We start from the raw sequence: 24971 nt of genomic DNA, 5'->3' as shown, positions 1-24971 counted from the left end.
CATGCATATTTTTGAGCATCCAACCTTGTAGTTGCATCTTAGCATGAAAAAGAATAAAAAATATAATCAGGTTTTGTTTAGTAAATAATTCAATTAAATCATTACTCTCTCCATTTTAAGATAATTGTTACAAATCATAACTTTATTTAGATACATCCGAATTTTGGAACGAACGTGTACCTTGGCCAGAATACCGAGCCCAACGCACTGCGTTCACCCGGCACAGCTATATCTGAGCATTTCTCGGGCCGGGCCGGGCCTCGGGTCGGGCCGACCAAGGCCCGACACGGAAAATCTTGGCCCAGGCCCGGCCCGGCCCGACTGTCGGGCCGAAAATCTTGGCCCAAGCCTGGCCCATCATAAGGAAAGCCCGTCGGGCCGCGGGCCTCGGGCTGGGCCGCTTCCTTAAATCGCGCAAAAAACTGGCCCAAGCCCGGCCCATGCTGACCATCGGGTCAAAAAATCTGGCCCAGGCCCGGCCCACAGGCATGGTTGGGTCAGGCTTGGCCCGGGAATTTCGGGCCTGGCCAGGCCGGGCTGCCCATGGCCAGGTATAGCCGCACGGCCCTAGCAATGGGCACTGGTCAGTGGTCAGTGGTGAGCTGTCCGTTTCTCCCAAATCTCGGCAGTATTTCCTCTTCCCCCACTCCGTGTCTGTCCTCTTCCTCCACTTCTCTCCCCATCCACCGGCTTCCTGGCCCCTGCTGCGAACCCGAAACCGCCCCACCAAAACACAAGCACACGCGACACACACAGCACAGCAGTAGTGGTACTGCCCATCCACTCCATTCCATCCCCGCACGCAGTCTCCCCACCTGGTCAAACCACTCTCTCCCCGACCCCCACCACCACGGCCTCCACCAATCCACCATGCCTCCCCCGCCCCTGCTCCTCCTCCTCCTCCTCGCCCTAGCCCTCACCCTCCCGCCCGCCGCCCCGCAGCCGCCGCCGGGCTCATCACCGGGTCCCCAGGAGGACGACGCGCGGTGCCTCGCCGGCATCAAAAACACCCTCAAGGACCCCGACGGCCGCCTCTCCACCTGGACCACCAACACCACCGCCGGCGCCGTCTGCGACTTCTCCGGCGTCACCTGCTGGAACCTGCAGGAGTCGCGGATCCTCTCCCTCTCCCTCTCCGGCTTCGCCCTCCAGGGCGCCATCCCCTCCTCGCTCCAGTACTGCCGCAGCGCCAACACGCTCGACCTCTCCAACAACGCCCTCACAGGCCCCATCCCGCCCGCCTTCTGCGACTGGATCCCCTTCGTCGTCAACCTCGACCTCTCCGGCAACCGCCTCTCCGGGCCCATCCCCTCCGAGCTCGCCAACTGCCGCTTCCTCAACTCCCTCAAGCTCAACGACAACGCCTTCACCGGCCAGATCCCCGCCTCCCTCGCGCGCCTCGACCGCCTCAAGTCCCTCGACCTCTCCAACAACCAACTCTCCAACCAGATCCCGTCCCAGCTCGGCGCCGCCTTCTCCAAGGACTCCTTCTCCAACAACCCGGGCCTCTGCGGCCACCCGGTCTCCTCCCGCTGCGGCAACGGCCTGGGCAGCACCGGACTCGGCATCGTCATCGCCGCGGGGGTCCTCGGCGCCGCCGCATCCCTCCTCCTCGCCTTCTTCCTCTGGCGATGCACCGGGAAAACCAAAGCCGGCCGCCGCCGCCGCCAGGGAGTCACCGAATCCGGCCTCCCATCCGCCGACGAAGGGAGCTGGTGGGCGGAGCGGCTACAAGCCGCGCACAACCGCCTGGCGCCCGTCTCCCTCTTCCAGCAACCGATCGTCAAGGTGAAACTCGCCGACCTCCTCGCCGCCACGCAGTGCTTCAGCACATCCCACATAGTAGTCGCGGGGAGCTCGCGCGCGGGCACCGCCTACCGCGCCGTGCTGCGGGACGGCTCCGCGCTCACCGTCAAGCGCCTGCACTCCTGCCCGCTCTCCGAGAAGGCCTTCCGCTCCGAGATGGGGCGGATCGGGCAGCTGCGCCACCCCAACATCGTGCCGCTGCTCGGCTTCTGCGTCGTCGAGGAGGAGCGGCTGCTCGTGTACAAGCACATGGAGAGCGGGGCTCTCTCCAAGGTCATGAAAGAGCCGGGGGAGACCTTGCTCGACTGGACGACCCGGCTCAGGATCGCCGCCGGGGCCGCGCGGGGTCTCGCGTGGCTGCACCACGGGTTCCAGGTTCCGCAGGTTCACCAGAACTTGAGCTCCAGCGCCGTGCTGCTCGACGAGGACTACGAGGCTCGGATCACCGACGTTGGGCTCACGAGGTTGGTCCGGATGGCGCCGGGCGAGGGCGGAGATACCAGCCCTTTCCTCAACGGCGATTTCGGGGAGTTCGGGTATGTTGCCCCGGAGTATGCTAGCAATCCAGTTGGCACCATGAAGGGCGATACATATGCGTTCGGGGTCATCCTCTTCGAGCTCGTCACCGGGCAGGAGGCTGCCACCGTGTCAAGCGATGTGGTGGGCGAAGGGTTCAAGGGGACATTGGTGGATTGGGTATTTCAGCTCAAGAGCTCTGGCCGGATCGCCGATGCTGTGGATAGGTCGTTGAGCGGGAAGGGCCATGATGCGGAGATCAGCGAGTTCTTGAAGGTGGCGTTTCAGTGTATCGTCGCTCGCCCAAAGGAGAGGATCTCAATGTACCGGGTTTACCACTCTCTCAAGACTATCGGAAGGGGCCGCGATGTCTCGGAGCAGTTCGATGAGTTCCCCCTGGCATATAACAAGGATGACTCGGACACCATGTAAATTATGGTGATCTCCCCTCGGATTGCCCAAGCTACATATGCTACTTGCATAGTCCTGCCACTTGAATTGATTGGGGGCATGCCAAGCCAAGCAAAAGCACACCATAACTATTGCTGGATGCTCTGCTGGATCATGGCTCCATCTCATGTTGAGATAATCATGTAAGCTGTATGATTAGTCTGTATTGCTCTTTAAAATTATTGCTAGTGCTTGTAGTATCTCTGTGGAACTGTAATTCTTGTTGTGTCTAAATCCTGATATCACCTCCCTTCTTGGAACAAATACTAGCATGTTCTCCAGTCTTCAAAACAAATTCAGATTGGGATTCAAAATTTTGACCTCTTACCAGTTTATATCTTAATTTTACAGGAATATTTCACTCTGTTAGTAATCTCCTACTACTTTATAGTCATTTTATAGCACTCTCTTTGTTCCTATATGGTCATTTTGTAGCATGGTATCTAATTTATCAGTTTCCCTTTGTGAGTTTGGTCCATGATATTCCAACTCTCGATCTCATATGCTTGCGTGAATCCTAAACCCACTTTGCTACTGTTGGTAATACACCAATTTGGGTGCTAAAATCCTTTCATAGCTTTCCAGCCTATGCCATTTTGTAGCACTGTTGTTATCTCCTAGCCCTACATGGCCATTTTGTCATTGTGAGTTTTCTCAACAATATTCTAAAGCCTGTTATCATACACTTGCGTGCACTCTAAGCCCGCTTTGCTATTGTTGGTAATGCAGCAATTTTGGGTGCTAAAATCCTAAGCATACATTTCCAAGCCATGTGGTCTGTGCTATACTTTTCAACCTTGGACCATCTACTTGTGCTCTCTGATCTGCATTCTAAAGACTATTTGGAAGCATTATTACGACATCGTCAACCTCGCTTTTAATTTCTAGCCTTTTATTTTTCTCCTACTCACCGGTATCTCCAGTCTTATCTAGTTGTCCCACTTATTTGTACTGTATGCTTTCTTTGGTTTGAAAGTCAGCTCTTTGTGTCAAAGAACAATAATCAATACCGGTTCACATGCCAGTTTACATAATTGTCACCATCACTGGCTCACATCACAGTCCCAGATTTGACCTTTCCTAGGGATAGCGAGTGCTGCCTGGTCTCTTGACTGGCAGAAATTGTACTACCACTAGTATAATAAGTATTATTTTTTAACATGCACTAGTATATAATAGTAGGATGGCTAGAAACTTGAAACTGAGAAAAAAAAACTCCTCACTTCTGAAAGAGTATTTCAGCGAGCTAGCCTTAAGAATTAGAGTGAGCAGGTGGAGATGAGGAAACAAATGTACCCGTTCGCCACTGTGTTTGAATCATGTACTCCTACTTAGCTGGCGCCTGCAGTTATTGTACTATACTATTGTTGTTGTCGCCCTGTCAAGATTCGCATGTTGCACATAGAGAAGACAAAAGACGCAGTTAAACTAAACTGTTTTGGCCAAAGATTGACGCGGGAATTGAACTGTATCTCCACTCACGAGATGTGTGATAAAAATATCTGGGCTTGCTGCTTGGTAGGTTATCAGTTAACACCCTCCGGCCATTCCTGGTTGCTCATCGTCAGGCACTGAACCAAGGTGCCCACTCTGAACTGAAGCCTGACGTTCCTCTTCTCATATGGGGCTGGGTGTACTGTGACCTGGAAGGCTGGAGTGCTCGGCAGCTGGCCGCCCGCTGATCGCCTGCAATGATGGCCGTACGTTGTCTGTAGGATAAGCCGGCACTGGGCCGACCTGCAGACTACACATGATCGGGGTGTGGGTGCGTAGGGCAAATTCAGACACGGAAGGGCATTGAAGAACCGTGATCTCATCGAGTCATGTGTTTGACCGGCTCGGCGCCATGAATGCTGGAGCACATCACCTGGTTGATGAAGGAGCCATGCCAAATATCCAGCTTTTTCTTTGTTGAATTTTCAGCTTTTTTTGTTGTTGAATTTCGAGCTTTGATATGTCAACAATCAAAAAACGCAGACAGATATTTAGCAGTTTTCGCACCTGCTTTTCAAAAGTGAGAATGAAATACCCTTGGAGCCTGCAGCTACGGATACGCCCTGCTCTCCGTGGCCATGGATGATGATCCTGCAGCCACAGCCGGCCGGCGATCTGTGAAATATTCCTTTGCCAGGTCACGCTAATCCAGAGGAGGAGTCGATGTATCGCAGATTCGGTTGGACACGAGCGATGAGGCGATCGCATCGGCCGTGTGACCAGTCGCTCCGGCGTGTCACCGTCGTTGACTGACTTGGGGCGATTTTCTCGGCAGCTAAACTGCAAACGGGTCCGCTTCCATCGAGCGGATCCGGCCGGGTCACTGCCGTGCACTTTCGGCAACTGTAGAGACGTCAAAAGAATACCGTGGCCGGCTTTTCATTTCACTATCAAAATTGACGACCTTAGAGCATTTTTAGCCGATCCTGTAATTCTGAATCCGTAAAAACGAGAGTAGAGGGCACTAAAAATTCAGATACACGCGCATATCGAGCTCGCGCAAATGAGATTCTTTATCCACAAACTAAAAAACTCGAAATAAAATTTAGCGGCACAATTCAACCGAGAAGTTCATCGTAAAATCGAGTTCATCACTACATAACTTCATATCAACAGGATTTGCAGCATATATTGCAAAATGAAGAAGGTTAAACTTATATCTATGCCGCCGCTAACCTAATTGACCGAAAACAGGCCCCGGGATACATAACTGGGGCAATGGGCGCGGCAGACCTAACACAGCGGTGGCGGCCTCCTACTCGAGCTTAACGCTCGATCTGACGCGACACGACAGACGGCGGCCTCCCGCTTGAAATCCTCGTACATGCGGCCCTAGTAGACGACCGATCGCAGTCTTCTTCCTCACGCTGCTTCGCCTCCTCCACCTCCCGTGCCAAGACGCAGCCAAGCTCCTCAAAGTTGGACTTCATTGTTGTCGACGAAGTTCGTCTCGGAGAACACCTTCGTCGGGGGCGCCTGCTCCTCTTTGGCCACCAAATCCTCGTCAGAGGGAGTGAGGGAGCAACGACGGTCCCACCTCCACAGCGTATGCATACACGGCAAGCGATGGCGGCGGCAACAAGCCTTAGTTGGTCCACTTCCGCACAACACGCTTCTTGGTGCCCTCGCAAGGGACCCAGACGGCGTGCTCCTCGACGAAGCTGTGGCTGTGAACTAAATTCTCGAGGCGGTGGAGCAGGAACATGTTTCAGCCCGGTTTCCGCCGCATCAACACTGTAAACCCGCCCCGCCAGACAGTTCCCAAGAGCACGAGGCCTTAACCCAAAACATACTTTCTCCAATCCATATTAAGTATCAGAGATTTAGTACAAATTAAATTTAGTACAACTTGGACCGGAGAGGGAGTATTAGGAAATTCTCTCGATATTCGCCACTTGCTGCCATTTTCCTCCTAGTACAGACATAGGAGCAGGTAGCCGATACTCCAGACTGCACGCAAAATCCATGCTCAAGAGTCCAAGAAAGGACTATGTGCTCATACAATTTCGTCAAAATAGAGGGGCGCACAAGTAACTGAATTTCGGGAGGGCTCGACCATCTCATGTAGTCAAAGAGTGATTTAGCACTTTAGCATCAACAAACACATCTACAGAAACCGATGTCTAGAGCTAGATAGCAGCACCATGTCGAAATTGCCAAGGCACTTCAGAAAGCACTTCGGTTCCTCCTCAAGAGCACGTGCTTGACCAGAATTAGCATTGGAAGAAAGCATTTTCAACTGGCAGTGCTGGCGCAGAATTTCAAGCTTTGATAACCTATTGAGGGTCAGATAACATAGCGGTAGGTCACATATTCTCCAGCGGTCTCACTTTTCCGGGTGATCTTCACAACCTGCCCACGCTTCATGCCGTAGTATCTTGCTACCGGATCCATGATTTGAATCTTAGGGAGCTGCATCATGAGACAACCCGTGGACATCAGAACATAAGAGTACCACTACAGTAAAAATTGGGGGGAGTACATGTGTTATGTTTCCCATGTTCGTTAGTGGTAATGAATTATGGGTCCAGCTTTTTTTTAGAGAACCGAGGTATCAAAACTTGATGGACGTAAAATGCAGTGGGTTATGCAGCCACCAGTGTCAGCCGATACCCCTAGGCCACAGACCACCAGTTCACCACAACATATGGGGAAGACTTGCTCATATGTAACGAGACATTTATGTATTATTAACTTTTGAAAGCAACACTTTCCAAACAAGCATATAGTTATTCTTCAAGTTATAAGAGAGTTCCTTGGGTATCCATTCTACTAGCTTATCCTTGTATCAACTGTGTCTCACATTCTCACCTTTCATGCTACTCTTTCAGCTAAGTACCCTACGATCAAAAATGACACGATCGTCTTTGTTCCAGCTGCAAACTGGGTTAGGTGGATGGTATGCACAAGGCAGGCAGGCAGCCAGGATATTTATCCAGATATGGATATTTTTCGAGGTGCGTTTCATTTCATTCAAAAGATAGAATTTGTTACACACCTCTTAGGAGGTACACATCATCGTTATTACAAGTAAGGGGTTCAGTGAACATCCCAGGTTGTTGGGATGCCATCTCTTAGCCGTTTGCTCCTGCCTTGACCCATTGCTTTGCTGCGTCTTTGATTTTGTTGCACAAGTCCAGAACTGAAGGCCGCACTCTCTCAAAGACGCAGTCATTGCGATGTTTCCAGATAATCCAGGGCATGAGGAGGGTCGTGGACGCCAGGCCGTTGTGCATTGGCTTCGGAGTGTTTTGCCTTGCAGTTTGCCACCACTCGAGCAAGGAGGGTTCGTCAGCAGGTGGTCTAAATGTCATCCGCAGCCACAACAAGATCCCATGTCAGACATGCCATGAGAAAGGGCAGGCAATGATGAGGTGATGCATTGTTTCCAGCACTTGGTCGCACATAAGGCATCGTGGGTGATGTTGCAGTCCTCATTGTGCCAGCCTTTCAGCTGTCCAGCACCTTTCCAAATTAGCCAGCCAGTGGAAAAACTTGACTTTTGGCCCAGGTCTTCCAAATGAGTTTCCAAGGTGAACAGTTAGTTGAGCCATGAAAAGAGGCTAGGTAAGCTGATTTGGTAGTATATTCTCCACTAGCATGCCACTTCCAAACGAGTCTGTCGGCGTCCAAGGATAGGCTAGTGTGCTCGATCATGTGCCAGATATGGATCTTATTGTTAGGGGGGTATGATCCTGGATTCCTGGTAGTTATGTGGGTAGGATAGGATTAGACTAGCCACGTTTAGTATAAAGCAATGCTAAGTATCTCAAGCTAGCAAAATCGTTGTCTTAAGTCTTAACAAGGTTACGCAAAAAGTGTTCCCACAATGAATACCTCAAGGGATTGAGTGAGGGAATAAATGGAGCTTTTAATTGGAGGAAAGGTCGATTGTGGCTACGAAATTCCTTCTCTTCTGCTATGAGTCAATGCCGGGGCTCAAGATTAGCTAGCAGAAAAACGAGATTTTTGTTATAGGTGTTCACAGAGTTGAGCAACAGTGTGTGGCTAATTTGTTTAATTGTGAATTGGCCAGTTTTCCTATGAAATATCTAGGCATGCCAGTTTCGAATAGGAAACTGTTAGCTTCAGACTTCAAGTTTTGGCCTATCAAAAGTCAGAAAATACTTGGCAATTGGCAACCGGTTTCTTCTGGAGGTCGATCAGTGTTGATAGATTCATGATTGGACAACATTCCTAATCATATCCTTGGCTTTTATTTGCTGTCGGAGGGGACACATTACAAAGCTGATATGGTTTGTGCTGATTTCTTTCTGGGAAGGAAATGGAAAAGAAAGCAAGTATCATATGGTCCACCGGGCTAACCTTTGTAGGCTGAAAATTTTGTTGGGCTGGGGTTTGTGGATCGTAATTATTGAAGTGTATAAGTGGAGTGCCTAGCCCTTTCCATCAGTTCGGACTTTTGGTTGCGTTGGCTAGTGCATGAAGCTTGACAGTAATAGTGCTCTTCTAGCCAAGTGGACTATCAAACTGGAGGGAGGAGACAATGATTTGGCCTGTCAGGTCTTGAGAAATAAGTATCTAGGTGATGGCAGTTTTTTCTAATAAGATTCAGCGGGTGAGTCACAATTCAATAAGGGATTACATGCCATTAAACATTGGGTCCAGAGAGGGATCGAATACAAAGTAGGTTATGGAAAAAATATCCTGTTTCTGGTAAGATGTTTGGCACGGTCAGGTGCCTCTGAAAATTTGCTTCCCATCACTCTTTTGGTATTAGAGAAAGAGAGGAATGGACTTTGATGTGTGAGCTTCTGTGGGATTTCCGCTGTTCGGATGGTCAGGGTGTGGGTTTTTGGTATCTAAAGGTTGGCCAGGGGACCCTGGCTCAAAATCCAATCGTCTCATTTTCTGTTGCCCCTTGTAACATTTTAATTGGTGGTGGATGAAGGAAGCGTTAAGCTGGGAACTGCCTCCTCATAGCTTCGATGATTTTGCTAGCTTAGCCTTCAAACGACTAGGATCGCGGTCTAATTTTCTTGTGTGGACCATTTTTGGGGCTTTGGCTTGGTCAATTTGGTTGGCTCATAATGACTTAGTGTTCAATAACAAAGCTTGTGGTTCGCCTTTTAACAATATATTTTCAAAATGATATCTTTGTTTTCCATGTGGAGACCGTTGTTACTGGCAAAGCATGAGGCAGAAGGGAAGGATCTGGTGGAGTGGATGAAGAATATGGAAAAAGTCTCACATTTCCTGGCCAAAAACCGCGTAGGCATGGCTAGGGCTTGGAGTTCCTGCTTTATTCAGCTCCAGCATGAGCAAGATGTTGTTTTCTTGTCTCTACTTTCCTACTCAGACTTGTTGTGTGTTGGGTTACATAACTTAAACAGCGATTTTTTTTTTTCATATTGTCATGCTTGTAACGAAGGATTTAGTATCACGCCAGTGACAGATAGAAAAGAAGAGGCAAATTAATCTGACCTGGATTTCTTTGGCACTGTATTTCTCCAGCAGCTCCTTCTTCTCCTCGTCTGACAGGAGCTCGTGCTTGGGAACGAGATGGTGCTCCGTAATGTTCACGAGGAGCTCGCTTTCCTGCAGGGCAAAGCACCAAACTGAACTTCAGTCACTGGTTCTTCACACGAGCGCGAGGCAGAGAGGCAGGGATGCGGAGGCATAGGAGGGGCGACCTTGAAGACCTCGAGGCGGTACTTCTTGCTCTGCAGGACCTCGGTCCGGGCCGGCCCGCTCAGGGCCTTCTGCAGGACGAGGATGCCGTTCGTGACGCCCCCCTGCTTCATCTTGTCGCCGCAGGTCTTGACCGCGCCCAGGCCGGACTTGGACTCGTCCAGGAAGAAGACGTTGACCTGGAAGAAGGACACCGTCGGTCACCCTGAAGACAACCCGCCGTGGAAATCGCGGAGGAGGAGGGGGAAGCTATGAGGGGCGGACGTACCTGGTCGTTGGGGTCTTCATTCTTGGCGCAGTGGATGGTGAGGTCGTCGCGGCTGACGGGGTCGCCGTAGCGCTCGAGGAACGCGGCCACGGTCAGCTCGATGTCGGCGTCCGCCACCAGGTACCCTCGGTCTCGCAGCATCTGCAGCACCGTGCGCCGCACATAGAACAGCCGCTTCCAGTCCCCGTCGGACGCCATCGCCCTGCCCTCGCGCGTGGTTCTTCTTGCCTGTCTCTGCGGGCGTGGGGTGGGGAGAAGCGGCGCCGGCGCTGATGGCGGGAGGACGGCGTGTGGCGGCGGGTTAGGGTTTTTGGGCTTTCTTTTTTTAGATTAGAAGAGGAGGGAGGAAGGGGAGGAGGGTTGCTTGGTTGGGCCTACCTAGAAACTTGCACTTCGGATCAGCTTGGGCTTTTCCCAATTTGCTGACAAATGGCGAGCCACGAAATAAAAGAGCCACAAGCTCCACAGTTTCATGAGTTCTCTGATCAGCTGTGCGGGTGGTCAACTGGTCACTCTCTCGAAAAATAAAAAGAAAAACGAGTAATGGGGGTCATTATACAACTGTCTCGTACACTAGACCTGAACATAACAACCCTTGCGGAGAGTTAGAGATACTAGAGAAAGTGACATTTTAGCATTTTTTGAATTAATTGATCGTTTTGCGAAGCTTTATATAAATCAAGCTTGTCTCTCTTTCCAAATTGGACATAGTGGAATACTATAAAAAGAAGAATTCAAATATTGAATAATAACCATTCGACCAAACAATGAATGATTACTACAGTTGTAATAGACTCAAGTCTTGGGGATAAAATTAGATCCCACACCCAACAACACAAGTGATGCAAGGCAGAAGTCTACCTGAACTATGGAATGAAACCGCTTAGTTCATCTCGGACAAGACGATTTCAGCAAAAGATAGTGCACTGCTGCGGACCTGCGGTTCTGCATGGTCGGTTGATCTTATACACCCGCAGACCCGAACCAGCCTAATTAAAATGATCAAGTCAATGTGCTAACTAGCTAGGAGAACCCGTGCCAAACTGCGTCCACGAAATCAGCTAGGAACATTTCAGTATTTCACGGCATGCTTGGTGAGCCAGGAGCGATCTCAAATCAGAAAAAAAGAAGACAAACAGTAGCTGATCATCGACAGCAACATTACATATGGGTTGGCCGCAGAAACAAACACCTCCAGGAAGGGCGCACCTCGCACATTCCTCACGCTCCAGGCTTTGCTTTACTCGTCAGAGAAAGAACGGTTCCACAAGGCAAACGCATACCATTTAGTTTAAACACCGGAGTACACAAGCAACAGATATTCCGAAACAGATCGACAACTTCAGATAGGCAAGACTTACTTAGCAGTGCGAAAAAGAACATACCTACAGAAACCTAAGACTAGCGCTAGCTAACCGGCGGTCATGTCAAATTGACAAGCAATTGAAGAGAACAAGCACCAAGGCACTTCACACACCACTTCTGTTCAACAAGGTATCTGCTACTGAGAAACTAGCATTGGAGGAAGCATGGAAACTGGCAGTGCTCGCAGAAAATCAGTCATTGGGAATGAAGCGGCGCTCAGATAACATAGCGATATGTCACATACTTTCCAGCAGTCTCACTGGGCCGGGTGATCTTCACAACCTGTCCACGCTTCATGCCATAGTATCTTGCTATCGGATCACCCATTTGAATCCGAGGGAGCTGTACGATAAGACAGCAAATAATTATCAGAACAGAGTAGCCACTATAGTAAAAGAGGGAAATATATGTGTAGCTCTGCTTGTGAACAAGGAATCAGAACTTGTTGAATGTAAGACTTGACCAATTGCATTCCATATGACAAAAACCAACTGAAAGGTTTACCCAATACTTGACACTTTGCCCAACCAGTTCCTACTGTCTTGAAAGGATTATGTTTCCTAAACTTAACAGACATTGCAAGCAAACAGATAAGTAAAATGTAACTGCAGAAAACAACAAACCGCTCAGATGAGCATCACCAATACACCATGTCAGCATAACTTGTTTCCTTAACATTATCCAACATAGCGTGCAGCTAATTTGTATAGGAACAACTACTTACATATTAACTTCTCAAAGCATCACCTGACAAGCAGACAATAAAGTACCACTAACATGGTTTTTAATGTGTCAATTCTATTAGCTTATCCAGCTACCACCTGCTTCTCACATTTTCACCATTCATGACATCACCTTATATATTCTCTCATCAAAATAGAACCTTAACTTAGAACTTATACTGTTATACATGACCAGTCCAAAATCCTGATTCTACACTAAATGATCTACCATATTTTTTTAGTCAATGTGATTTAAGAGTAACAACCTAACATGAATCAACAGGCATGGTTCCCGTTCAAACCAACAATCTTATGCACACGCTACGCTTAAGGCAGGTAGCCGGCCAGGGCATCCATCACCATACACATATGGATTTTAATGTTGCGAACGTAGGAATTATGTACACTACGGTTAGGGGATACGATCACATCGGTTAGGCTAGTGTGTTAGGTAAGATTATGTCCTTATGAAACCGTTGTTAGCAGACATGATCCTGGTAATGACTCAACCATACTCTCGGCCCTGCCATATGCCCATGTGGCATATTATCAATTTATCATGCAAAACACTGGTATTGGCAGGTCAGCACAATCATCTGTCTGATCAAATGATCTGCACTGGGGATAAAGTGCTAAAGTAGGTATCACATGAAAGGAAATTTTGTTTAGGAGGTTATAGCTGGAGAAAGTAAACCGAACTTCTTTTCAAATTAGTAAGTTGGTTCATCCAACAGAACACAACAAATTTCTAATGTGGGCATGCAGGTTTGCTGGAATACACAGTTGTGGTTAAGCAATAATAATTGTTTACAGATCCTGCATATGAAACTTTTGATGGCTTACGTAGCTTAACCAGGAATGCAATTTGTCTGTAATGTCATGCATGTATCGATTATAACATCAGGTCAGTAATAGTGAGCAAAGAACAGGCAAATTTTAACTGACCTGAGTTTCTTTCACCTTGTATTTCGCGAGCAGCGTCTTCTTCTGTTCCGGTGTCAGGAGCACGTGCTCCGGAACCAGTTCGTGGTTCTTAATGTTGATAAGAAGCTCCCCTTCCTGCAGCAGGACATGACTTAAATTACTCTCTGTAACTGGTTGACACTTGACAGAAACGTTAGCCATACGAGTGTGAGGTAGCGGGACAGCAGGGATGTAGAGCGCGACCTGGAAGACCTCGACGTGGTACTTCTCCGCAGCGAACCCCAGCAGCGCGTTGCGGGCAAAGGCGCTGAGCGCCTGCTGCACGACGAGTATGGCGTTGCTGACCTGCTCCTGCTTCATCTTCTCGACGTAGCTCTTGACGATCTTCACACCCGGCTTGGCCTCGTTCGGGAAGAACACGTAGATCTGGAGAGACACGCGGCAGGCACCGGCAACCAATCAGTCAGTCGGCAGCCTGGTTACAGGGGAATCGCGGGGAGGCAGCGCCGCCGCCGCCGTACGAGGGGGAGGTTATAGGGGGGGAGGGGACCTGCTCGCTGGGGTCGTCCTTCTTGACGCGGTTGATGACGAGGTCGTCGCGGCGGACGGGGTCTCCGTAGCGCTCGACGAACTCGCCCATGGTCAGGTCGACGTCGGCATCCACCACCAGGAACCCGCGGTCCCGGAGCATCTGCATCACCGTGCGCCGGACGCGGAACAGCCGGCTCGTGTCCCCCTCCGCCGACGCCATCCCTTCTCCGATCGCCCGCGGTGGGTTTCGCCTGCCGCCTTTCCGGGGGGGAGAAACGGCCGGCGGCAAGGTAGGGTTTGGGGGTTTGGGGGAGGAAGGCTGGCGGCGAGTACTGGGGAAGCGTCGGTCGGAGGAAGACCGGCCAAGTTGTAGGTGGTTCGGTTCGAACGTCGGTTGCGCTTGGTATTTGGGCCGGACAATTATCTGGGCCGGACCTACGAGAATATAAACAGAAGATGCAGAGGCCCGGCCTTCCCGTTGATTCCGCCGCCCCGAACGAGCCCAAGCCGAGCCGAGATCTGAATTGGCTTCCCTGCGTCGCCATGGCTCGTCGCGGTGAGATTGGGCCGCCGCCGCCGCCTGTCGCCGCCGGCTCTCGTCTGCAGTGGGTGATGCTGGATCGCGTCGTCCACTGCACCAAGGACGAGGCTGTCAGGGACGGCACGCTCTCGGAGACCTCCGCCACCTGCACCGGCCAAACCCTCGCCGTCTCCCTCAGGGCCGCGGCGCCTCCGGCGGTGTCCCGCCTGCACCTCCACTGGCCAGAAGGCCTCCGACCGGAGATGCTCGAGCTGGATCCGCCCCACGTCATCGCGGCTCACGGCCACTCCATACTATTCCAGGCCTACGTCCCCCACACCGACCAGTGCCGGCCCCCCTACTACCCCCTCGACTACTTCCTCTACACCGCCTCTACCGGCCGCCGCTCCCCGTCGCTCAGGCGGATCCCGCCGTGCTTCGACGGCGGGCAGGTGGACCAGCAAACGGACCAGCTCTTCCAGCCGTACCGGCTCCAGCAGCAGCGGCTGATGCCCAGCGAACACATCGGCCTTCTCTGCCATGGCGACGGGGAGTTCACCGTGGCCGAGCTCTCGTGCAACGGCGAGCTCTGCCTGCTGCACCATGCGCCTGGGATGGGGGACGAGCCCGTGCGATGGGTTGTTCAGAAGCTGCAGATGCCGAATTGCGACGACGCCCCAGGCCTGTTCAGCGATTCCTGGCAGACAGACGTCGTCGTCCCCTACGGCGATTCCTCCTTGTGCTGGGTCGATTGCTACCTCGGATTGTTCCTCGTCTCCGTCCGTGGCGATCTTACACGGAAGCCGCGCTACGTCCCGATGCCTGCGGCTCTGGATCCCCGTCGTCTCTACATTGACCCAGGGTGCCCTGACCCTGCACGCCGTGTGTGTGTCACCGACAGCGGCTCGATTAAGCTCGTCTGTATCAGCGATCTGGCGGGCCGCAGTGTGCATGGACGCCATCATCATGTTTTCAAAATCACAACATGGGAACTGACCGACAAGGCATGGAAACTAGATGCCACCATTGAAGCTAGCGAGCTCTGGGCTGCTCTTGCCTCTGACCAGCGCCTTCCACTCATCCGGCCAGAGTTTCCTACCATGAGCTTGGTTGACCACGGTGTCGTCTGCTTCGTGTTGAATGATGGGGACAGCGTTTCCTGGCTGATTGAAGTCGACCTGAAGAAGAAGGTGCTGGGGGCGGTCACCCTCTATATCGACGAAGAAGAAGAAAAGCAAGCAGCAAGAGGAGAACAAACCAAGTTCCGTGGGTTCTCTGGCAACTCCTTCATCCCCAGCCAGTTCACCATGTACTTGGATAAGCATGCCATCAAAAGGTAATTACGTCTCATCTGTTTATGTTGCACAGTGATTGCATTTCCATTCATCTTAAATCTTCCATCTCGTACTACTTTTACTCATCTGTTATTTATGTTGTAAGTTTTGGTACTTAACTCAGACAGAACGTGATGTGTAATTGCTATGCAATTTGCTTATGGAAACTTATTAGCTACATGAAAAAATCATTCCTGCGAACCATGGTTTGTTGTGTCACAGCATAGCAACACATAGTTGTCTAAAATAGGCAGCTAATCTTTTAAATATTGAATAGTCAGTTGATTGTTAATTTGGTACTTATACTTTGTACTTTCTTTTCATTATATTCCGCTCACACATCTGTCGGGGCAACAAGTAGAATTTTATATTTGTTCTTCATAATGGACGCTGATCTACCTTAACATGATATTAGTATCTGACACAAATTTGATGTGGTAATCAAATAAAACAAATGATTTTGCGGTGTAAAACTCAACCAAATATGTTAAATATTAACTTGCAAGTAACGATGTTAAACAAATGCTAATTTATTTTCACAATAATATGTCATCTGCTCTTGCTTAAGAGGCACATAGATAAACAATATTGATAGAATTGGAAAATACTTACTTTGCTCGGATAAAGCAGTAGCATCTTATCTTATAGTGGCAAATGTGATCCAATTCCATCAAATATTATGTAAATTGCAGAAAAAAAATTCCTCGGTTTGCGCAACACGGATACAGCTGTACCATGAAAATAGTGCATACAAATTATGTGGTGAAAGTGCCAAAAAAATGTTTGTTTCCCACTTTGTGTGGTCAGGCTATCTACTTTGTATTTTTCTTTGTAGAATTGTAGCCGACATCTTTAGATATATCATTGATCTTGTTCATTTTTTTTCATGGTGTGGCATAAGCTCGGTCGATCAACTTGTGCTTGTTGTACATTCACAAGGAACAACTTGTTGACGTTCCTTTTGTTTGTTCGGAGGAACAAGTTGTCATTGCCGTCCTGTGATATAAGTTTGCTTCTTCTGATGCAGTCTGAGTTTCAGCAAGAAATTGGAGCAAGCAAAACTAAAACGAGGAATGGAGGAAGCATGGATTAAAGACCCAAAGCAAGTACTGGTTTGAAATAGCCGTTACCATCCTATTTGCAAAATCACAACATGGAATCTGACAGACAGTAAATGGGAAGAAGGTGTCACCATGGAAGCTAGCGAGCTTTGGGCTGCTCTGCCTCTGACAAGCGCCTTCCACTTCTCCATGGCCAGATTTTCCTACCACGAGCTTGGTTGATAATGATGCCGATCTACTTCATGTAGAATTATAGGTACCGCATCTCCTGGCTGGCTGATTGAGGTGTACCTGAAGAAGAAGATGCTGGGGGCGGTCACCCTCTATATCAACGAAGAACAAAGTCAGTCAACCGAAGAAAAGGCAAACAGCTGAAGAAGAACAAGCGTACTTGGATAAGTATGCCATCAGAATGTAATTACGTATCACGTTTATGTCTTGGGAGGATTATAACGACCACCATCGATTAGTCGATAACGTGAATTGCGAGGAGATGATTAACCTGTTTGTTGGTGTGCCCCTCTTAACGACGAAGTGTTGCGTATCTATTATGAACTTGCCCATTGACATGTTGATGTCGGTGTCCACCACCATGTAGCCCATTGTGCTTCTGCAAGACTCCTTGAAAATGGAGTGTAATCCGGATACAAATTGAAACGAACAGACAGCCGTCTTGATAGAAATGACATGTTCATTACAGAAAATAGTCGCTGTCTGAGTCTGTACAAATTCTATATCAACGACCTTTTTATCATTTTAAGCCCTTCAAGCCTGCATGTTTCAAGCAAGGACAGTAGAATGCAAGTTTAGATGCAAGTGCATCTAAAAATGTAGACCACTTATTTCTAGCAGCACTTACCTTTCAAGGGATAGTGTCTATATTATTGAACAGGGACTTTGCTAAATCATCATGATATATGTGATGCAAAGGCATCTTACGAAGGTAGATGAAACCCTTAAGTGTTCTTCCATTAATCCTTGCAAAATCATATGTCTTATGTTTTGTTTTTCCTATACTTTCATATGGGAAGTCACTGTACACAGTACAAAGTACATGTACCTATGCTGTCGAACCTTTTTTTTTTTTTAGATCTATGCTGTCGAACCTTCCGGTTGAATCTCAAACGGAGCATCTTTACAAATTTCCATGTAAATATGTAGTTAGATTTAGCAAGGTGATATGTGCCGATTGAGAGAACATGTTTACAAATTTATTATGCACTCAGGTTTTCTCTATGTCTTGGATATTTGTGCAGCCAAACAGCTTTGTTTAATAGCCGAATTCCCCATTATAGTTTTCTTTGTATTATACAATGTAAATTTTAATTATAGATGTATTATTTTTCTTTGTTCACATGTGTTCTAACTTTATTCTGACAACACATTTTCCACAAATTTTCGTGGCAACACGTGGAGTATAATCAGTTAAATAGTAATGCAAAACCATGTAGTGTCTATAACCCATAAACTTGTATCTGAAACATCTATAACCCAGTTATGTAACGGCCGGTCATCTCCAAATGTTTGTTTCTGTCTATGCAGTCTGTATGATTGAATAATAAGGGTTTTTTCGGGTCCCAAAATTTAGCATTTTGAATTATATAAGAAATAGATGAACAAGAATATAGAAAATGCAATTAGAAGTAGAAACTACAATATATACTAAGTGATAGAGACACATATGCATGCTAACTAGTGACATTAGGAGAGAATATACTAAGTGACAGAGACACATATGCATGCTAACTAGTGACATTAGGAGAGACAATGTGCGCGTGTGGCTATCAATAAAGGAATTATCCAGGCTAGACCGTCTACCACAAGAGCCGACATGCCCTTGAGGAGGATCTATGATGGAATGGTTGCAACCCTCAGTCTCATGCCAACGGGAGTCCATTAAGCCCACGGCCATGACCTAGTTTTAAGGTAGGCGAGTGACAAAGGATTAATTTGTCAATGCCTACAGATTGTAGACTAGGGTTTTGCTAGAAGTAGAGGGCAAGTAGATCTCGAAGGTTTCAGCCGAAAAGTACTCGCCGATTATGAAAACTAGGGTTCTGTTGACGATAGATTCGATCCTTTCTTTGTTCCTCGACTCCCCTTATCTAGAGGGTGGAGCCGAGGATTTCGTAATACACAAGTTACAGAGTTCGGGAGGGTTTCGTATCCAACCCGTAAGATTACAAATCTCTATCTTTCCTCATACAACCTATCTCTTCCTTAACGCTAAATGGGCTTCCGAGTCTTCTTATTCTTCGAGTCCTGGGCCTTTAGTAAACCCCGGGTACCATCTTTGGCAGGCCCATTGGGGATGCCTATGTCAGTAGCCCCCGAGATTTTTCTTGAATCGAAAAATCGGGGAAAATCTCCAATTTTACTCATTACATAATCTTTCGATATGCAAATATTATTTTGTACAGGGATATCGGTAGTTGGGGCTAGTTCATCTGACGGATCAGGTACTAGTTAACTGCTCTAGTGGCAATCCGCAAAAACCTACTTCAAGATCACATCCCTGGACATGATCTCGGAATACTGGTGTAAACTTCGACAGGTGCCGCTTAAGGTCTTACCATTCTGTCGAGCCCCAGTCATATTTTATCGGGTACCTAACGCGTCCGTTAGGATTTTTCTTCGTATCTGTTGATACGGAAAAAAGTAGCAATCCGCCGTCAGAGACGGTGCCACGCCGCTCAGAATGGATCTGGGGTCTTACCTTCGCAAAGTTTTGCGGCATTCAGAGATTTATTCGCGACTTATAGCGCTCTGAGAATATTTTGTCGAGTGCTTTTCGGCTGTTGGAATAGCACATTTTATCGAGTCATATTTGATGACTTATTTTGTCTTCCCGATGGGAGTATATGCAGAGTTATCTGTGTAACTCGAAATATACTCACTTCTGTTTCTTTATTTTGATCAAAATTCATCGGGCACGCGAACAGCGTTCCCGATTGGAGTAGCCCCCGAGGCTACAGCCAAGAACTTGTGCTTGGGTGTAGGCTCCACAGATTAATATCCTCTGCCGCTATATTTGTAATCTTTCTCGATAAATTTTTATATCTATCGGGTGCGCGACCAGCGCTCCCGATGGGAGTAGCCCCCGAGGCTATGAACAAATGCTTGTATTTGGTCATAGGCTCTCGCCATTTCTATCTTGTCATATTTGAAGTTTTCTATTTTTCCAAAGTAGCCCCCGAGCATTTGGGCAAAAACTTGTATTTGATCAAAGGCTCTCGAAATAATCTTGCGTTGTCGATATTCTCACCCAGCTTCTTAGTCGAGTTGTTTTCTTACCAACATGACGTCATTGCTGATGATAGCCACGATTGCAAATCCGAAAATTGCGAGAAGTTTTCTCCCGCTGCCTTGTGGGCCCAAATTATCCATTATCTTGACACGTCGTGTAGGTGGGGGACACATGTCCTCCGCTTTTCCTGGCACACGTTCCGTAACTTCTCCAGTGTTAAAATAATTTTTTACCCTTGTGTCTACGTGGTTATCATCTGCCGCACCTCTTTTCCTATCCAACGGTCCGACGCTTCGCCGCACCTCTATATAAGATCTCCTTCTTCTTCCTCGAGCACTTCCGCTCGCGCCGTTCTCCTACTCTCCTCTGCAAAATCTCCTCCTGTGCCCCATAACTCCTTAAGCTCATCTTCTCCAAGCTGTATTCCTGCATCATTGTTGATGCCACCGCGTCGGTTGATCAAGCACAGCACGCCTGAATCATCAATGGCTGCCGTAGATCTGGAAAGCGCGGAATGGGAAAGGTCCAAAATTTCCACCCAGGATGTCAATCTCTTGAAGAAATTGGGGATTAGCAAGAAACCTAAGGCGGTGTGCTTCCCTAGTGAAGAAAGCTACCCAACCCCTCCAATGGGGTATCGGGTAAGTTTCGTCGATCATCTCATCCGCGGTCTTTCCGCCCCCATTCATCCTTTTCTCCGTGGACTGCTTTTTGTTTACGGTCTTCAACTTCACCACCTTATGCCCAACTCAATCCTCCATATCTCCATTTTCATCACCCTCTGTGAGGCCTTCCTTGGCGTCCAGCCTAACTGGGCACTATGGAAGCGCATTTTCTTTTGTCGCCGCAATGGCTCTCCCAATGTCGCCTATAATATAGGCGGTGTTGTTATTTACGTTCGCCCCACGGTCGATTACTTCAACGTCAAACTCCCCGACTCAGTTCAAGGGTGGCGCAAGAAGTGGTTGTACATTCAGGAGGAGAACCATGGATGTGCTGAAGACAACATTCCTCCTTTCGATGGTGCCGAGAAAATCCTTCGCCGCCGTTCTTGGGATGCAGAGGCTACCGAAGAAGAAAAACTTCGACAGAGGCCTTGATGACTCGCATCCATGAATTGCAAAATACTCGCGGCAAAAAATTGTCAGGTATCCAAATTACAGCGTATTTTCTTAGAACCAGAGTGCAGCCTCTTCAGGCTCGCAAATACCCTCTCTGGAATTATGCTGGCGATGAGGACATAGATCGGTTGTCGACGGATTTGGAGGTCAAGGACTTAGAAAAGCTTGTCCGAAAAATCTCCTCTCTCAGCAAAAAAGATTCTGTCCCTTCTTCTTGTCGTGTAAAACCATATAGCGCCACCAATGCGCTTCCCAAGGTAAACTTTGTCGTTTAATTTGTTATTGCCTTGCTATCTTTTTGTAACTCCTTTTTTTGACATCTTCCCTTGTTTTTATATAGAACCATCCGAATCTTGTCTCGCTTCCTCCCCTTCCTGAAGGTGGGGATGTCGAGGAAAGGGTCGTTATCTCCGACGACAACCAAGATGCCCCCTCTTTTGTGAATGAACCCGCAGATTCTCGAAAATCTGCGGGATCTTATGAAAAGGAGGTTGCCTCTGAAGCCACTGCATCAGCACAATCTCCTCCTCCTGCTGTTTCTCCAAAGAATAAAAGGAAAAGGAATGATGTCGAAGATTCCGGCACCTCCAAACCCGAAGAAGCTGTTCCTTCACGTCAGAAGGCAGCTTATGATCCATACCTTGAGACCCTCATCAGTTCGTAAGTCCCCTCTTTTTTTTTTATTGCACTTGAAGATTTTTGTCTATCTTGCTTTTTATGCTGCCAACATTTAATCGCAGTGATGATGAGGAGGAAGTACCAGCTTCTGATGTGGCTGCTCGAACGAGTACGTCACAAACTCTAGTCGTCTCGGAGACGCCAGTTGAAGGAGAGGAATCCTCACCTCCTCAACAAAACGTCGGCGCTGCTACTCCTCCTTCAAGCCCCCTTGTTCCTTCACCAAAAAGGGCAAGGATTGAAACAATCCCGGAGCCTACTCTCCAATTGAGTAGCTCCTCTAACCCTCTCTTGGATGATGTAAGTTCTTAATTTGCTTGTCACTGTTTATATTTCCTCCGTTTGCTTCTGTGTGCCATCATATTTTTCCCATACCGACATTTTCTTTATTTATCCTTCTTTAACAGCCTATGATCAAAGAGCTTTTTCGTATTGGTGCCCAATTCATTGGGTACCGTGAATATGCCAGTAAGACTGAAGGTAATGCCTGGCTGCTTCTTTTTGCTCCTGCTTTCTTACTCCTTTGTTGTCGATGTTTTTAACTAATTTTCAACTTTCTTGGCAGAAAAACTGGCGGAGCTCAACGAGCGTGCCAATACACTTGCTCAAAAATTAGAGCAAAGTGAAGAGGCTCGTAAGAAGGCCGAATCAGATGCCGTTCAAGCTAGACGAGAGGCTGACAAGGCCAAGACCGATGTTGCTGGTGTCGAAGATCTTAAGAAGAGACTTCACGATGCCGAGACTTCGCTAAGCGAGCATATAACTGCACAATCTGCTCGTGAGGAAACGATCCTTAAGCGTCTAAGGTCGCAAAATCGTCGCTTTGTCAGTAAGTATCTGAACCACTTCACATCCTTTGGACTTTCTTTCCTGCACTCGTTTGTTGATCATTAAATTTTTATCTTGACAGGTAAAACCTCTCAAGAATTTGAGCTTGAAGATCCCGACAATGATCCTCTTCTTGACGCCGTTTCAATCCTTGAGTTTCATGGAACAGAAGCACGCGAGGGCATTGATCAAGCTAAAGCAGGGCTGTCGCAACTCTTCCCCTACTTCTTCCCGAAGAAAGAGGAACCCGCGACTTTCCTTGCTCTTGCCAAGTGCTTTAATCCACCAGAAGATCTTGGGCTGAAGATGCGCCAGGAAAATATGAAGGTCGCTGTTGAAAGCACTGTTGCCTTGGTCACTGATAGCCAACAGACTATCGACTGGGCGAAAGTAGGCGACACGGAACAGATAGAGCAGACAAAATGGCGATCGTTGATCAAGGCAGCAAAGCCCAACACGAAGAAAATCCTGTCTTATCTCGGGATCAAGCCATCTTCAACTCCTAGCTCATCAAAGCCGGAGGTCTAATTGAATGCCCCTTTGCTTTTTTCTTTTTAGTTTATCTCCTTCTTTTGGCACTATCGCCATAGTGTTATTGGCGATGACTGCTTCAGTAGGTCTCTAGAGGTCCTTCTTTTGTAATAAACATGTATATATTATGAGAATGAATGGAAATCTATCTTTTGCTCAATGATTGATGTCGAAATTTCTTTTTTCAGTTAATTTTTGACAACTATGCGTCAACTCCTGGTCCTTCCGAGGTTTTTCCTTCGTCTGCTTCGAAGAAAACCCCTGTCGCTGTTAAATTTGTTGAAGATTCTGCGAGTAAAAATTCGGCAGAAGATTTGAAAGAACTTCAACAACAGCTCCAGTCCGTGAAGAAGCAATCACTTATGCTTATGGAAAAATCTCGGAAATCTTCCGAGAGGGAAAAGGTTGCGCTCCAACAAGCTCAAGATGCTATAATTGAGAAGGATGCCGCCGTTGCTGAGGCTGCTGCAGCTACGTCTCGAGAAAATTTTATGCTTCAACTGCTAACAGATGCTAGCTTGGATATGGCAGGTGTGCTTCATTATCTTTGTCGTACCTTTATTTATGTATCTCCTTGTTACCCACTGATTCTTGCCAGAAAACAGGTTCTTTCTTGGATGCTACTACTGAAGATGAACGTGTCGAGGCTCGGTCCAATGTACTTCTTCGGCTTGCCAAGGATCATGGTTCAAGTTTTTGGGGCACGCCTGAACGAACTCGCCAGATTGTCAGGTTTCAGGATCGCGCACTCCAGGTTCGCGATTATCTCGACTTCTGTACAAGGACTTTGTCTCTGGTCTATGGCACCATGTTTCCTCGCAACAAGATGCCAGAGACTCTTCCTGCTTTAATGGATAAATTTCGGGATGCTCCTCGAATCCACGGCTTTGTTCGGGCCCAATTGGCTGCTGGCGCAAGATTTGCTATGATCATGATAAAAATCTGCTACCCGAAGTTAGACGTGGGGCAGATTGTTCCAAAGTGCTTGGCCAAGATGGCGAAGAGGAAGAAAAACTTCGGCAAATATGATGATATTGTTACTCCTGTTGCCGAAGATATGATGGATGAACTTCTTCGGATGGACGCCGAATTCTTCGTGAAGGCAGCTACGCTGAGCATAGCACTCGTGCTATAAATAATGAGCGCTTTACAATAGACAATATACTGGGAAATCCCTAAAAATAAGCTGTTCCAAGAATTGTATCTTGTGTATGTATTTTTGTACTGTAAAGTCACTATGTTTTTATTTTCGACGCCAAGCCCCCGGGCGTTTGATGGCAGTATTTTTGTTTTATAATGTGAGGTTATCCCAAGGCAAAATAAATACTGTACTATTTTTGTGGGTATGAGCCCCCGAGCTTTATGTTGACCGCTGTTTGTCGATATATTTTTATTTTGGCGAGGTATTTTATACCAAGGCGGGATATTTTTGCTAGTTGTATTTTGTTGGTTAACAGCAATTGAGGACGCGAAAAAAATAGTGCGAACTTGCAACGCGTGCCAAAGATTTGCCGCCAAACCTCACTCTCCGGCAGCAGAACTGATGCCAGTCCCGCTGTCGTGGCCCTTTGCTCAATGGGGTCTCGACATGGTGGGAAAACTACACAAAGCTTCGCCAGGAGGATATGAGTATATGCTCGTTGTTGTCGACAAATTTACTAAATGGATAGAAGCAAAGCCGATAAATTCACCGGACGGTGATACGTCTCCGACGTATCGATAATTTCTTATGTTCCATGCCACATTATTGATGATATCTACATGTTTTATGCACACTTTATGTCATATTCGTGCATTTTCTGGAACTAACCTATTAACAAGATGCCGAAGTGCCGGTTCCTGTTTTCTGCTGTTTTTGGTTTCGAAATCCTAGTAACGAAATATTCTCGGAATTGGACGAAATCAACGCCCGGGTTCCTATTT

General features: G+C 47.8%; 3 protein-coding genes across 3 annotated transcripts; 1 reads left to right on the top strand and 2 right to left on the bottom strand.

The window, feature by feature from the left end:
* Positions 1–848: 848 nt before the first annotated feature.
* Positions 849–3056, top strand: LOC124675403 (probable inactive receptor kinase At1g27190). The gene has a single exon (XM_047211479.1). The coding sequence runs from the start codon at positions 871–873 to the stop codon at positions 2752–2754; it is 1884 nt and encodes a 627-aa protein (XP_047067435.1). The 5' UTR covers positions 849–870; the 3' UTR covers positions 2755–3056.
* A 3199-nt stretch (positions 3057–6255) lies between these two features.
* LOC124675412 (DNA-directed RNA polymerases II and IV subunit 5A-like) lies at positions 6256–10384 on the bottom strand. The gene is made up of 4 exons (XM_047211488.1): positions 10187–10384; positions 9921–10097; positions 9712–9825; positions 6256–6678 (listed from the first exon to the last, which is right to left on the bottom strand). Exons 1-4 carry the CDS (start codon positions 10382–10384, stop codon positions 6553–6555), a joined length of 615 nt encoding a protein of 204 aa, XP_047067444.1. The 3' UTR covers positions 6256–6552.
* Positions 10385–11585: 1201 nt separating this feature from the next.
* Positions 11586–14049, bottom strand: LOC124675411 (DNA-directed RNA polymerases II and IV subunit 5A-like). Its single transcript, XM_047211487.1, has 4 exons — positions 13748–14049; positions 13441–13623; positions 13219–13332; positions 11586–11893 (listed from the first exon to the last, which is right to left on the bottom strand). The coding sequence occupies exons 1-4, from the start codon at positions 13946–13948 to the stop codon at positions 11768–11770; spliced, it is 624 nt and encodes a 207-aa protein (XP_047067443.1). The 5' UTR covers positions 13949–14049; the 3' UTR covers positions 11586–11767.
* Positions 14050–24971: the final 10922 nt, after the last annotated feature.

Source organism: Lolium rigidum, chromosome 7 (assembly GCF_022539505.1).
Source record: "Lolium rigidum isolate FL_2022 chromosome 7, APGP_CSIRO_Lrig_0.1, whole genome shotgun sequence".
Taxonomy (NCBI): domain Eukaryota; kingdom Viridiplantae; phylum Streptophyta; class Magnoliopsida; order Poales; family Poaceae; genus Lolium; species Lolium rigidum.
Note: the sequence above shows the minus strand (reverse complement) of the source record. Positions and strands in the feature narration are given on the sequence as shown.